The 15,697-nt window shown below is 33.7% G+C and overlaps 3 protein-coding genes across 3 annotated transcripts; 2 read left to right on the top strand and 1 right to left on the bottom strand.

Annotated features, from left to right (window-relative positions):
- Positions 1 to 341: 341 nt before the first annotated feature.
- LOC101267008 (pollen-specific leucine-rich repeat extensin-like protein 3) lies at positions 342 to 2,756 on the top strand. Its single transcript, XM_069292754.1, is given in 3 exon segments — positions 342 to 971; positions 973 to 1,536; positions 1,538 to 2,756. Coding segments are annotated over 3 exon segments (2,154 nt in total). The 3' UTR covers positions 2,498 to 2,756.
- Positions 2,757 to 4,092: 1,336 nt separating this feature from the next.
- LOC101259033 (mitogen-activated protein kinase kinase kinase 5-like) lies at positions 4,093 to 10,377 on the top strand. Its single transcript, XM_004252783.5, has 11 exons — positions 4,093 to 5,649; positions 6,715 to 7,326; positions 7,401 to 7,488; positions 7,607 to 7,669; positions 7,763 to 7,926; positions 8,092 to 8,167; positions 8,771 to 8,830; positions 8,913 to 9,038; positions 9,291 to 9,512; positions 9,646 to 9,716; positions 9,867 to 10,377. Exons 1-11 carry the CDS (start codon positions 5,258 to 5,260, stop codon positions 10,033 to 10,035), a joined length of 2,043 nt encoding a protein of 680 aa, XP_004252831.1. The 5' UTR covers positions 4,093 to 5,257; the 3' UTR covers positions 10,036 to 10,377.
- Positions 10,378 to 11,388: 1,011 nt separating this feature from the next.
- On the bottom strand, positions 11,389 to 12,500 carry LOC101266496 (protein MIZU-KUSSEI 1). The gene has a single exon (XM_004252727.5). The coding sequence runs from the start codon at positions 12,350 to 12,352 to the stop codon at positions 11,528 to 11,530; it is 825 nt and encodes a 274-aa protein (XP_004252775.1). The 5' UTR covers positions 12,353 to 12,500; the 3' UTR covers positions 11,389 to 11,527.
- Positions 12,501 to 15,697: the final 3,197 nt, after the last annotated feature.

Raw genomic sequence — 15,697 nt, 5'->3', positions numbered from 1 at the left:
TTGTTGTTTATATTGTGAGTAATGAGTTGAGAGCAATTTAAGGTTTACCTTTGTTTCCTCTATTATTCTGTGGTGAAATTTATTGTATGATTCATTACCATTGCCCTACTGACTCAATTCATACACTGCATTGACATAATTTGACCTCATACAACAACTATATCTCCCACAAAAAAAGTGAAAAAATCAATCTTCATTTCTTATATGATGAAAATTTCTTATCTTCAATAATTGTTTTTTGTGTTTAATATATAGTTCTTTTGTATATCATCTTCCTTAGGGGCAGCCTTGGGGGTTGGTTCTTCCGAGGCAGCTTGTTAGTCAGAAATTCCCCTTAAAAAATGCAGGTGTATCGATGTTTTCTCAGTTTGTTGCTGATCTCTGCTGTTCTGTTTTCTTCCTCTTGTGCACTCTCTGATCATGAAGCATCATTGCTTGCACGACGACAACTCTCAACACTTCCTGAGAATGGTAATTTACCTGATAACTATGAACTCGAGGTGAATGTAGAATATACATTTCCTAATTCTACGCTTAGACGTGCTTATATTGCGTTGAAGTCATGGAAAGAAGCTATATATTCTGACCCTTCTGAATTCACTAGCAATTGGAAAGGTCCAGATGTTTGTAACTATAAAGGCGTGTTCTGTTCGCCTGCTTTAGATGATCCTAATGTCACTGTTGTTGCTGGGATTGATATGAATCATGCAGATATAGCAGGTTATTTTCCTGTAGAATTAGGATTATTGACAGATGTAGCTTTGTTTCATCTAAATTCCAATAGATTTTGTGGAATTGTTCCTGAGAGTTTTTCGAAGCTTACGTTGATGCATGAGTTTGATGTTAGTAATAATCGTCTCGTTGGCCCTTTCCCTAAAGTTGTTCTGAACATGTCTAGTCTTAAGTACTTGGACTTAAGGTTTAACAACTTTGAAGGTGAGTTGCCTCCACAGTTGTTTGATAAAGATCTTTGATGCTTTGTTCTTGAATAATAATCGATTCGTGTCTACTATCCCTGAGACTCTTGGTAACTCTTCTGCTTCTGTCATTGTGTTTGCTAATAACAAGTTTCATGGTTGTATACCCAGTAGCATTGGGAAGATGTCGAATTTGGATGAGATTGTGTTTATGAACAATGATATCGGTGGATGTTTGCCCGTTGAAGTCGGGTTGTTGAAGAATGGTAAAGTGTTTAATGTTGCTGGGAATTTGCTTTCTGGGATATTGCCAAAGACACTTGATGGTCTTTCACATGTTGAGGAATTGGATATTTCACATAATACTTTAACAGGGTTTGTTCCGGAGAATCTATGTTCATCGTTGAGTTTGAAGAAGTTTGTGTTTTCGTTTAATTACTTTAATGGAGAGGCTAAAGGTTGTGAAGCGCGTTCAAGGAAAGATATGAGTTTAGATGATACGAATAATTGTTTGCCTGGTAGAGCGAAACAAAAGTCTCAAAAAGAATGTCAAGTTATTGTGAATAAGCCTGTTGATTGTAGTAAGGCTAAATGTGGAGGACCTTCAAGTAAGAAATGAAGTGCCACCGAAACCAGCACCAGTACCAAAACCTCGACCTAACCCTAAGTCACCACCCACCCCGAAGAAGGTTTCTCCTCCTCCTACACAAGCCGTTTCATCGCCCCCTCTAGTACATTCCCCACCACCACCCGTTCACTCCCCTCCACCACCTCTAGCACATTCTCCTCCTGTTTCCTCTCCACCACCTCTCGTCCACTCTCCACCACCACCACCACCACATTCTATCCAATCTCCACCGCCTCCTCTAGCACATTCTCCACCACCACCTGTCCACTCCCCTCCACCACCTCCGGTCCACTCCTCACTACCACCTCAAGTACATTCTCCACCACCACCCGTCCACTCCCCTCCACCACCTCCGGTCCACTCCCCACCGCCACCTCAAGTACATTCTCCACCACCACTCGTCCACTCCCCTCCGCCACCTCCGGTCCACTCCCCACCGCCACCTCAAGTACATTCTCCACCACCACCCGTCCACTCCCCTCCACCACCTCCGGTCCACTCCTCACCGCCACCTCAAGTGCATTCTCCACCACCACCCGTCCACTCCCCTCCACCCCCTCCGGTCCACTCCCCACCGCCACCTCAAGTACATTCTCCACCACCACCTGTCCACTCCCCTCCACCACCTCCGGTCCACTCCCCACCGCCACCTCAAGTACATTCTCCACCACCACCCGTCCACTCCCCTCCACCACCTCCGGTCCACTCCCCACCGCCACCTCAAGTACATTCTCCACCACCACCCGTTCACTCTCCTCCTCCACCACCCGTCCACTCTCCTCCTCCTGTTTCTTCTCCACCACCACCTATAGTACATTCTCCACCACCACTTGCCCACTCTCCTCCACCTCCGGTCCACTCACCACCACCAACTTTCGAACATGTTGTTCTTCCACCAAATATCGGTTCAATTTACGCATCGCCACCGCCACCAATCTTCCAAGGATATTAATTAAGCAATGAATGAAGCACGTAAAATATTAAATACATATAGAATTACATCATCATATCTCTTAATATAAGATTATTATTTAATATATGATGATGTTTTTCTTTCTTTAAACTCATACAATATAATCTTGGAAAAGAATTTGTATATGAAATTGTTGTAGGAGTACGTTTTTTTAATTTTAACTTTTTCTAATTAATTTCAATAGCAAAATTTAAACACACTCACTAGGCAATTTCAAACAAACTTCACATTATGATAATCCTTGAATTATTTTCAACATTTTATTCTAATTTTACTATAGTAGTGACATATTTTTCAATAATTAAGCATGTTGACAATTGCCTAGTAAGAATTAAGAAGCTACCTACCATCAAATAAAGTGAAGGGCAAGAATTTTTTTTATGTATAATAAGATATGTTTGACTCTAACTTTAATATGTATTAGTCTCTTGAATTAGTCGAATAAATTATTTCTAGAAAGTTTATCAATTTAAAAATTCTCTTTTACTGGAACAAAAAAAATTGATATTTTTTTCGATGAATTTAAATTTATTAAATCAGTAGATCTTTAAAAAATATATACAATTTGATTCGTCTTATTTTAAATATTAGATCTGCATAAGTCACTCGTCTTCATATCCGGTACATTGTGAACATGTAACGCGAACAAATATCCTAGCTATTTCATTATCATTTACAAAATTTATATATTATTCTTTGATATATATAATTTTTTTTATTTTAAGAATACGTACTAATATTAATATTAGTTTACTAAGTCGTGTGCTACATGACTTGATAGAGAAACTAGTTAATTAAATTGTTAAATTAAAGCTATAACCAGCTCCAACTTGTAATACTTTTATAAAAAAAAAAAATATAGCATATCTCAAAATCATTAAGCAAATTCTTCAAAAAAAAAAAAATAGAAAAATCCGTACAATATAGTTGAACTATTCAATTCATTCATATTTTATTTTTTTTAAAAAAAAGAGATGACTCATGACTGGCCATTTTTTTTATTATCGTCATATTCAGTATTATATTAAAGCTTAGTTAAATTTGAATTCGATTTAAAATGTCTCACAAAAATCACTCAAATTTTTAACAACAACACCAACTTTACCATTACATCGTGAAGACAAGTCGAATTCGAAACTTCTGACTAAAAATAAAAGAGTACTTTTATTTTGGTTTCCCTACTTTCTAGAATTCATATTGAAGCTCCGACTAAAGAGTGACGCTCCCAACAAGATTTTCTCCATGCTCAAGGTTTGAATTTGAAATCTTTGAAGTTGGATTGAAACATTCTCGTATTACACCATAACTCTTATTGATAATAAAAAAAATACTTATCATTTCATCACGACCTCTGGTTTGGTGACTCATGACTAGATGACTTCACTAGCATGGCATCTTTTTTGCAGTACGTGTGATTATTTTATTTTATTTTATTTTCTATTTTCACACGGTATTTAGTACTTGTCAAATGTCAATTGTCAACCTTGACATGGTAAAGAATTGGAAAAAAAATGTCATTTTTTTAAGGATGTTCACACACGTAAATACTGACAAATTGACTATACTACATACATCAAAAATTAAAACAAAATAAAGGTATCGTGTTTCTGACTTCCAATTTTATTTTTTTTTAACATAGGAAGTGTACTTAACATATTCAAAATTCAAACATTTTGACAATAAAAATTGAATTTTCTATGGTTTTTTTCAACAACAAAACCAACTACTTGTTGAAGAATTTCCATTTTCACAAGCCTTAAAGGCTAAAAATCCCACAACCCCACAAGCAATTCTTGAAAAAAAAAATCTCATTTTTTTGTCATCTTGACATGTTTTTAGTACTAATAGAAGCTTAGTGTTCTAATATCTCTATTCTTGACATAAAAATCTCAGCTTTTTGTCATCTTGACATGTTTTTAGTACTTATAGAAGCATAGTATTGTAATTTTTCTATTCTTGAAAAAAAAATCTCATTTTTTTGTCATTTTGACATGTTTTTAGTACTAATAGAAGCATAGTGTTGTAATTTTTCTATTCTTGAAAAAAAAAATCTCATTTTTTTGTCATCTTGACATGTTTTTAGTACTCAAAGTGTTGTAATTTCTCTATTCTTGAAAAAAAATCTCATTTTTTTTGTATCTTGATATGTTTTTAGTACTCATAGTGTTGTAATTTCTCTATTCTTGAAAAAAAAAATACATTTTTTTGTATCTTGATATGTTTTTAGTACTCATAGTGTTATAATTTCTCTGTTCTTTGAAAAAAAAAATCTATCTTTTTGTCATTTTGATATGTTTTTAGTACTAATAGAAGGATAGTGTTCTAATTTCTCTATTCTTGAAAAAAAAATCTCACCTTTTTTATGATCTTGACATGTTTTTAGTACTAATAGAAGCATATAGTAGTTTAATTTCTTTAATCTATTCTTGAAGAGTTTCAATTAGCCTAAATCCCACAACCCCACCAAGCAATTCTTGAAATTTTTTTGCTCAAATTTTGTCCTTATGCCATGTTTTTAGTACTAGTAGAAGCATAGTGAAGATTTACTACTTATCTTTTTATACCCCTCAAGCAATTCTTGATTTTTTTTGCTCAATTTTGGTCCATATGACATAGTTTTTTTTAGTAATGGATATTGTTGTTATTTTTCTTGATCCTTAAGTACATATCTTGATATATTGATACTCCTTCTGAATCTACTGACTTTGGATCCTGAATTCGCCTGTTTGAACAATTGAAATGCCATTTTCGAGGAAAACATTTTCATTGTTTTTAAGTTCTTCTGCTTCTACTTCACCTTCTCATGAGTCTCCTAAGACTTCTGGAGGTGGAGGAGGAAAGCGGCTTACTCGTTTACGTAAATTGAGACATGTTGGTGATGATGAGATTGATTTGCAGCATAATGATTTTGGTTCTCAATCTATGCCTGTTTCCCCTGATTCCTATAAGAATTCAGGATCATCAGGGTCTCAATCAACTCAGATTAAACAGCGTTGTCGTTGGTCTAAATCCGTCGAGCCTCATCCTTTGCCATTACCTGAGTTCAATTCTGTGCCAAAACAAAGTACTAGTGATGCTAATTTGCCTACCAGAGTACTCCAAGGGGATGCTTCAAATCCTGCTGTTATAAGGTCTGTTGTTGTAATTTCTTGATCACTATTTTTGCTTTTGATGAGGAAATGTTTACAATTTTGATCATTTGTTAACTGTCTGTATCCTAACTTAGCTAATACGTGTTAGATAATGAAACATATCAATAAGTAGTTACGTGTTTGGATAGAAGTGTTGTTGGAACTGATGGTATTTAATTGATGGTTTTGATAAATAAGTATATATACAATGATAAAGACGAACGACATTAATAGAATGAAGCTGAGTTAGTTGTTCTGTCTTGAAGATGGTATTTCGGGGATTACAAAAGATATTTGAGATAAAATAAAAGTGATTATAAGCTAAAATGTCATAAGTTGGAGGTGACCAACTAATGAGTTTCGACTGATTTTCATTAATAAGTACTTGGCTCGTAAGTGTGTCTGGTGCTTACTAAGCCTACACAAACACCTCTAAATGTTGTATGTCCTTCTCATTCCACTCAAACCAGTTCTTTTGTTTGTTTCCTGTACTTTTATAATGTCTGTTATTGGTAAGAAAACTGAGCTGTTTTCGGTGTTTAGAGGACGATCATGTGTTAACAAGTTTTTCACCAGCATCAATATTCTTTATCATTCGTCCTCTTTTATATGGACTTGGAATTAGCTACGTGAAACTCCGATTGATAGAATTGAAAAGCTTCTTTTTCCTTTTTTTTCACTTTATCCTTGCTATGTCCAGAAGGCGTGTTATAGGTAATAGGTTGATGTTTAAATCTGTTCATGCACCAAATTTTCATATTGAAGGATGTTGATGGAAAGTAACTGGTCTACCTGTTTCAAAGGCATTGGTTTGGTGTTTCCTGTCGAACCGATTAATAGAATTCTTGATCCCTTGTGCCTGACCTCTCTTGGAAGAACAATTTATCAGAAATGATAAAAAAAAACTCCTCATGGATACGCAAAAACTAAAGGAATATGTTGATAACTCCTACTTAGTTTAATAGGAAATCATGGAGGCAGCAGATTTTGTGTTTAGATAGGAGTACTTTACGTAGAGATGATGATTAACAATATGTCAAAACTCAAATATATTGTGTGTTGCAGGGATCCTTCTCATCAAACTCCAGTGGAGATGGCAAATCCTGTGCATAAAAGATCATCTACTCCAACTTATCGTCGTCGACGTTTCAGTCAGGATCAGAATTCTAAAAGTGTTGAAGAGAACTTCAGGCTTAATGTCCCTGCTAGAAGTGCTCCAGGCAGTGGTTTTACAAGTCCGAATCTTAGCCCGATAAGATATAGCACAGTAGACCTTTTCCATCCTACATTTCATCAGGCATCACCACCTACAGCCACTTCTTCGGATAGATGGGTAGGTTATTCTGCCCAACTTTTGACAGCAAGGGTTACACAAAGTGCTGATCATTCTCCCCTTAGTAGCCCAGCTCGACAAAATCTAGTAAACAAAACTTTGAATCACCAAAATGTTGCTGTGCATTCACATCACAAATCACTCCCGGAAAGTCCTGTGGATTGGCCTGAAGGCAATAATGTGCACCCTCTACCACTTCCTCCCGGAGTTTCACAACAGCCACAGTTACCCACCACTCAAAACAATACGGATAAACCAGATACACCATATGTAAAAGGCCAATGGCAAAAGGGGAAACTTTTAGGTCGTGGTACTTATGGAAGTGTATATGAAGCTACTAACCGGTAAGTATTAAAGTTAGCATTTTGGGAGTTCCTACTTTAGCTGTCGATGTAACGCTTCATTTCTTCTCTTATAGTGAAACCGGTGCTTTGTGTGCCATGAAAGAAGTTGATCTCAATCCAGATGATCCTAAATCTGCCGAATGTATAAAGCAGCTAGAACAGGTTAGTCCTAATGTCCTGCTTATAGGATACAAGAACAGCTATTAAGTGTTTTTCATCAGTTTAAGCTATGAGATAGATTATGAAGAAACATATTTAGTTATTCTTTTTATTGTCTTAGGAAATACGAGTTCTCCGACAGTTGAAGCACCAAAATATTGTTCAATATTACGGCAGTGAAATAGTAAGAACATCTTTCTTTCGAACAATTCTATACCAACAATATGAACATCTCTTTTCAAACATTTTGATGGATTAAGTGCTGTTGGATGTTCAGATGAAAGATAGTTTTTGCATATATCTGGAATATGTTCATCCAGGATCAATTAATAAGTTTGTCCGGGATCATGGTGGAGCTATGACAGAGTCAATAGTTCGAAACTTTACGAGACATATAGTATCAGGCCTGGCTTACTTGCACAGTACTAAGACGATACACAGGTAAATTGCCTGTTTTAACGAAGGTGGTAATGTTAGTTGATTTAATGATCCATTTACAGGCTACTAAAGTCTATATATCGACGATTCAATTTGACTGAAATGAATGCTTTATCTGGTTGGCTAATATGACTCTCAACTCTTCTGGCTTGATGTTTCGCTTAATAGGGACATAAAGGGGGCAAATTTGCTTGTCGATGCATCAGGAATCGTCAAGCTTGCAGACTTTGGATTAGCAAAACATGTATGCTCGGAAAGTTCTAAAGCTTAATAGAATATTCTAATCTCTTTCATTACGTTTTTGTAACGTTTTTGAGTTCTCTTGCATACTATTCCGTGTAGTATGAAATGAGTTATATGTTTCAGCTATTAAGGTTGCCAATTTTGAACGCCATCCTATTTATGCTGCTTTCCCTTTCTCCAGCATTAATCGTTTTGGATGAGGTATAGTTGCTCCTGGGAGACCAGATCCTTTAGGAAATGTAAAAAAAGCAAAAACCTTTTTCTACTCCAAAGTAAAGCAAGCACACGTGATAGAGTAATCTTGGCATGGCTCGATGATCACGAAGTACTGCATCTCCTTCCTTTCCCTTATGACAGAAGTGAACTGTAAAAGGGGGGAAACTAAGATGTGTGACTGAATACGTGACTTGATGCAATCGTTCAATTCTGTTGTCCTCGGCCAATTTCATTTCTCGTGTAGACTTTAAAATGAACTTCATACTTGATACAGCACTCTACTTACAAAATTGAACGATTGCATCAAATAACGTATGGATATACTTTACTTGATAAAGCAATCATCTAGCATTACTGCAGTAATATGATTATGCTTCCCTTTTTTCAGCTGTCGAGTCATGCAACTGAGCTATCGCTAAAAGGGAGTCCACACTGGATGGCTCCAGAGGTATTCGGGAGCTACTTTCCAATACTAGCGAGCTGGTTTCTTTTGCTTGTTGTTAAGGTTTTCTTTTTTTCGTCTCATGCAGGTAATGCAGGCTATGTTACGGAAAGATGCCAATCCAGAACTTGCCTGTGCTATTGATATATGGAGTCTAGGTTGTACTGTAATTGAAATGTTTACTGGACAGCCCCCTTGGAGTGGATTAGACGGGGTAAGCCGTGTTAGTAAACTTCGAGCCCATCATGTTGCTACATACTAGCATATGCCTAAGAAGCTATGTTTCTCGGACTCTCCAAAAATGCTACGTAATTCACTATTTTTGATGGATCCGACATGCAACCCATAGTGTTTTTGAAGAGTTCGAGAAGCATAGCTGAGAAGGAACAAGCAAGACAAAATCATGGCCGATATTTTTTGTGATTCCGAATGTGGTGTGTAAACCATCGCGTATTTCATTTTTTAGGTGAAAGCTATGTTCAGTGCACTAAACAAATCACCACCTGTACCAGAAACGTTGTCTTCGGAAGGAAAGGATTTCCTCCGATGCTGCTTTCAGAGGAAACCTGCAGATAGACCAACAGCTTTGATGCTACTTGAGCATCCTTTCTTAAGTAATACTAATTCGCGTGAAAATAGTGCTACTGTTTCAGGTTCCTCAGAAGATTTTTCGCGGATGAAATTGCATGTAAGTACTACAAGCTTACTAATGCTTAACATAATGCTATTAGATTCCTCTTCTGTTTCTGTTTCTGTTTCACTGTTCTGTTCTCGAGTTGTTTCAACTTTCCATTCATTACCTCTTTTACGACATTTTGCAGAGTCCAAAGGACATGACAAACCATATCATGGAATTGAATTCATCTAGGCAAACAAAATCTCCATATAACGGGTACTAGTGACTTATCGAGCCCTTCTCTTTGCTTTCGTAAATGTTTGGTTCATTTCAAGAGTACTCTTTAGTCAATGAAATCATCGATCGTTCCAATTGACCATTATGCTTATCTTACACAACAAAGGGAAACTTGTGTTCATGTTTCAGTGAAACAAGCCATCAATCACATTCTGTAACGTGCGATTATGGAGCAACTTCTCACCACTCTCCTCGTTCAACACTCGAAATACTTCCTTGTATTTCTTCACCAGAGCTGAACCCTAGTACATTTGCACCAGCCAAGTCCTCAAATAGTATTTTCTCTCCTTTGAACTGAAAATACAAGTGCTTATGTGATATTGTGATACTGTCTGCTCTGGGCTTAGATCCGCACGGAAGTGTGTAAGACCTGGTTACTTGTATACACAACATCTTGACGATGTGAAACTTCTTATCGTAAGTTGGAAGACCTGGTTACTTGTATACACAACATCTTTGACGATGTGAAACTTCTTATCGTAAGTTGGAGTGTCACACTTTTGTACATATTACATTAGTTAGAGACAAAAAGGGCACATAGTAGTTGCAGTATTGTATCCTGTGTACATTGACTACATTTTAAATTTTTTTTGTGAAATTGATGTTTTTTGAGCTATAAAAGGCTTTTATAGACTGGAAATAGATTTTTAATATTGCAACTTAGTAGAGATCTTTATTTAGTAGAGTCTTTGTTTTTTATTATTTCAATTTTTCGATCTAATAAAGTTGTCTTTGATTGATGCGAAACCAAAAGATACACTTGACTTGACGTGATATTGTCCACTTTAAGTCAAACAACATGACTTTTTTTTCCTCACGTCATGTTAAGAGTAGCTTTGAATTGTTTTAGCCGATATCAAAATGAATAATGCGATGAGATGAGTATGGAGATAGCAGAGTAATAATAAGTGTCTTTATGTATCTACGAGCCAAAATAATATATTTATTCGTAGCTTTGGAGACACATACACAAAAATAGAGCATATTAATTATATTATTATAATTATTATTATTATTATAAGCACCTTGGCCGGTATTAAATTTTGGTATCAATAAACATGTTTGCAATTATTCAAATTTGTAGAATTATTAATTCATTGAAAATTTTGGTCACGTAAAACAGAGGAAAATAATTTATTTATTAAAAAGACACACAAAATCAAACAAAATCAAAAACAAAAAAGCAGGCGATTGCTCTTGTTTGTTGGACTGAATCCATGTTATTCGAAGAGTGACGGAGATAGAGTTTTTATAAAAAAAAATTTTATCATCTATTATATATACATGTTAAATATAAAAATTGCAAAAAAAAAAATCCATATAACAAGTCAAACTAATTAGTATTGCAAAAAAAAAAATCCATAAGTACTCTAGAAACAAAATGAAGGGAAAATATTTACCTTTCCCTTTATGTTTTTATCTCAACTTTCGTTTAATTTAGACTCGTATCAGATATGTAAAAAAAATATTTACATAATTTAACTTCAAAAGCTAACTCTGAATTTAAGTGAAGATCGTCCTGGACCATTAAAGGGGATAATCAAACCGCCCATTGAAAACGAAATTCTGACATCCTCGTACGTATCATAGACAACATAAGTCATCAATGGGTCTAACTCTGATATCATACGAAGAAATAAACATTATTGAGTCTGACTCAACTTCAGAAGTATATATATATAAAAAAAATCAAATCACCAATTGAGAACACCGATATAAGAAAATTCTTACATGTATACCAGACATAAGTTATTTTTCTGAAGTACGTACGCAAACTCGAGACGTCTTGATCAATGAAGTCTAACAAAGAAAATACTCAATTCTTGACTAGATGCACCATCAGGATTAATCATATAAAATGCTTCTGAATCTTTTGATCCAACAACTCTATCAAATCTTGCCCTCATATAAGTTATTTCACCATCAACATTATTATTATTATTATTATTATCATGTAATAATATTGGACAAGGTAAAACTCCCGCGCCCATCGAAACACCTCTTAATAATTGCATAACATGTGCTTCATCATCACTCATATTTTTATTATTCCTTCTTATTGAATAACCAAATTTTCTTCCATTACAATACACACCCCATACAAATTCCTCCAACACTTTCTTTTTATGTGTTTTAGTTTCACTTTCTAATGCCAATCTTACTATATCTGATCCCATTTCCTTATGAAAAACCCCGGTAAGCATCGGTAGCTCGATGACGAAAATAGGAGGTCTATGAGGATCTTCTTGTATTGCTAGACTTACTCTACCTTTTTTGTAACCAAATAATGTGATGGTTGTGGCTTTATCTGTTAACATTGGTTTGTTTCTTGGACGTCCACCTAGTAATGCAACCATTTTGCAACCTGTTGTTAACATAGGAAGGAGTTTGAACATTTTAAGAATGCCACCACTTGTACTAGTAGATGATTTTCTTGATTTTTTAGGGTTGGTGTTAGAAGGACTAATCGTCGTCGTCGTTGTTGTTGTTGTTGTTGAATGATTCGTGGTACATTGGAGTAACGAGAGTAAAGGAGGGGTTTCGATTTGGTTGAAAGGGCTACTAGAGTATATAGAAGATGGTTTAGGGTTTTGGTTCTTGAATCGAAAGGCCATTCTTGTTGAACGAGAGGGAAATGAGAGAGAGAGATCAATGATTTTGATGTGTGTTTTGTTATTTATAAAGGAAAATAGGGTTGATGTGTTACGATACAGAAGAGATCAGCATGATCTGTACGTAAGAATGACATATACGAATCGAGAAATCGAGGAATGGTGGAATTCTTTTATATAAAGAAATATGTGAGGTTTGGAGAGAAAATGATATAAGAGAAGTTAGGAAAAGGCTTATTGTTGGAATTAGGTTGAAATGGGGATTTATTTGTTTTTTTCAAGTGGGGAATGAAAGACATGGCCACATTTTTTTAAAATTTTATTTAAAGATTTATTAATTTTAAAAAATATTATATCCAACAAAAATTGTAGAAATATTAATTAATTTGGTATAATTATAAAAGATTGATTTTATTATAAATTAAATATATATTAAAGATTATTAATAATGATGATCGTCGGTATGTATTGATTATTGTGAGCTGATAGAAATCGAAATTGTGATTGATTGATGTGAGCTAGAAATAGGGATTATAGAGTGGTGTACTCTAGAATTGAGAGTTGTACGATTAAAAAAAAAACAAATTGAGATATGAATGATTAGATAATTTTATTAATGAAAAAATTGAAAATAAATATAGAACCTAAGTGGAAACAAATAATATAAACAAATAAAAGAAAAAAAGGGGGCTCTTCAACTTTCATGGACATATTCTTTGGATAAATTGTTCTTTTTTATTTTCTTATTACATATTCGATTTTGGATTAATATATTATTGGGTGTCTTTATATATCTTTTTTGCATAGTTTAATAATATTATTTGAAATTGCGAATAAACATATGTGATATTAATAAATAAAAATAATCTTTATTGATATTAAGATAATAATAATAATAATAACATATAATTCTTGTTACTATTATTGTTATATTAATGTCAATAATAACATATAATTCAGAATTCTTTTGGAATGACTCAGTTGGTTTAGAGGGTGATTATCTACATGGATGACTTGGTATTGATCTCCCTTAATGTCTTCTAAGTCGAGTTTTTCGCATGGGACTTGCTTAGTCCGACTTGCATTCCCTGTAAAATTATATACTATTGCATGGTGAAAGAGTTACTCAATACGCACGAAATGCTCACTATAAAATAGACATCATAATATAGTATCGCAATAACGAAATTTAAAAAAAATATATATTATTTTTAAAAGATTGAATGGAAGGAAACATCACAGTATAGTCTTCTCATTTCAATCAAATTCTATGTTTTTTTCATTTTACAAAAAGAATAAAGTACATGTACAAATAGTAAAGAAAACATTATTCATTAATAATTTTTAAAAATTAGGTTTAAAGGAGTATTACCACTATTTTTTATATTTTTATAGAAATAAAGTTACATAAAGTTTAAATAATTGTCATTCTACTGCTAATTAATACTAGGATTTTTTTATCTAAGATATTTAACACAAAACTAATGGTTTATCAAGGAAATATAAGGATTAAAAAGTGAAAAATCTTATTTATAATCTATCATAACCCTAAGTTGGTATAAACCAAATATTTCATGTAATAAAAATACTAATTAAAAATGATTTGGAAAGTGATAAGATAAGAATATATATATACATGTATATTATATGGTTGGACCCTCAAAAATTAATTTATTGAGTGCAAAAAAAAAAAAAAGAGATGAAAAAAGGTATTTTCTTTTTTTCTTCTAAGTATGATATTTTGCATGTGCCATTCTGAATATCACATGGAATATCAACATCAATTTCCTTTATGCCTTTTTTATCTTACTTTATTTTTTTTCACTATTATTGGTTCAATTCATCCATCCCCAAAAGGCCAAAACTTTGCTTGTTATACCCCCTATTGTCAATTTGATACTTACTTTAATATTATATTTGACATTTTTATATATGTAAAGTGATCACCATCCTTTTCAACTCAATTGTAACAAGTATGGTATATAATTCTTTCATATCTCAAAACTAATGTAAGGGTGTATTTCGCTGTACGAAGCATCTTGTATTTGTATATGAAAAGGTATATTATATAAATGTATTTTTTAAATCAGTCCCATCTGGTATTATTGTTTTTCAACTTTGGATGCATGTGTATAAAAAGGTCGTTAAACTTGTATAGAGTTTAAAAGGTAGACACACACATCATACTTGGCGTCTTATGTGGCAGACCACTCCCTACACGACATCTTACACGGTATCCTGTATGTATTTACCATGTAGAACGTGTGTGCATATTTGTTCGACCTTTGATAAGTTTAAGTTTCTATCAATTATGCATATTCAGAGTTGAATTTGCGATCTATAAATTAGGCTACATAAATTTGCATTTTAACTTGACTTCATTTGGCATTTAACGTCCTCCAACTTTGAATGTCCATAAGTATGCACTTAAACTTGTATATAGAGTTGAACAAGTAGACACACACATCTTACTTGACATCCTACGTGACAAATCACACCCCTACATGACATCTTACGTGACGTCCTATGTATATTTTTCACATAAGATATGTGTGTCTATTTCTTCAAACGTAAATATATTTATTTATTTGAGCATATTCAAAGTTAAAAAAATATAGATACCAGATAAGCTCAAGTTAATATAGAGAAAGAGAGAGATCGAAGAAAATATGTAACATTTTCCCCACAAATCTTAAAATCATTTTGCTATCACATTAATATGTGTCCCTTTTATAGTTGGTCCATTACATGTTTATATACACACATCATGTCAAAATGGACACCATTAAAATTGATTCTTTTATTGGTAACTCAAGCAAAAGTTAAGTAATATTTATTTTATATATATTTTGACAATGTGGCCACAAATTCTTTAGTGTAATGGATCGCAATATAATTATGGACAAACACTGGCCTACTCCCTTATCATATATCACATGGAGAGATTGAAAAGAAAAAAAAAGTTGGTGGTCATGTCCATGAAATCAAACCACTTTTGACGTCGACCGAATCAGAATTTGAAGTTTATACATTTAAAATTTTAATTTTATTAATTTTAAATGTATGTTAGATAAATTCTTTAAGATAAATACAGAGTTTAGACAAAAACTATTGAATTTTCTATCGAATTTGTTTTCAACAATATAATCGACTAAATTTTAGGTGTGGAAGACATATTATCTAGACATTGGTTAGGCGTACACACATGGTTTTGAAGCACATGACATGACATGGCAAATCGGACAGAGTTAGAATTTTGTTCGTAAGTTCGGTATGATTTAGTAATTTTAGTTCAAATTTTATATTTGCATTTAAAGGTTCACTTTAAATTAAATGTATAAATAAATT

Source organism: Solanum lycopersicum, chromosome 12 (genome assembly GCF_036512215.1).
Source record: "Solanum lycopersicum chromosome 12, SLM_r2.1".
Taxonomy (NCBI): Eukaryota; Viridiplantae; Streptophyta; class Magnoliopsida; order Solanales; family Solanaceae; genus Solanum; species Solanum lycopersicum.
Note: the sequence above shows the minus strand (reverse complement) of the source record. Positions and strands in the feature narration are given on the sequence as shown.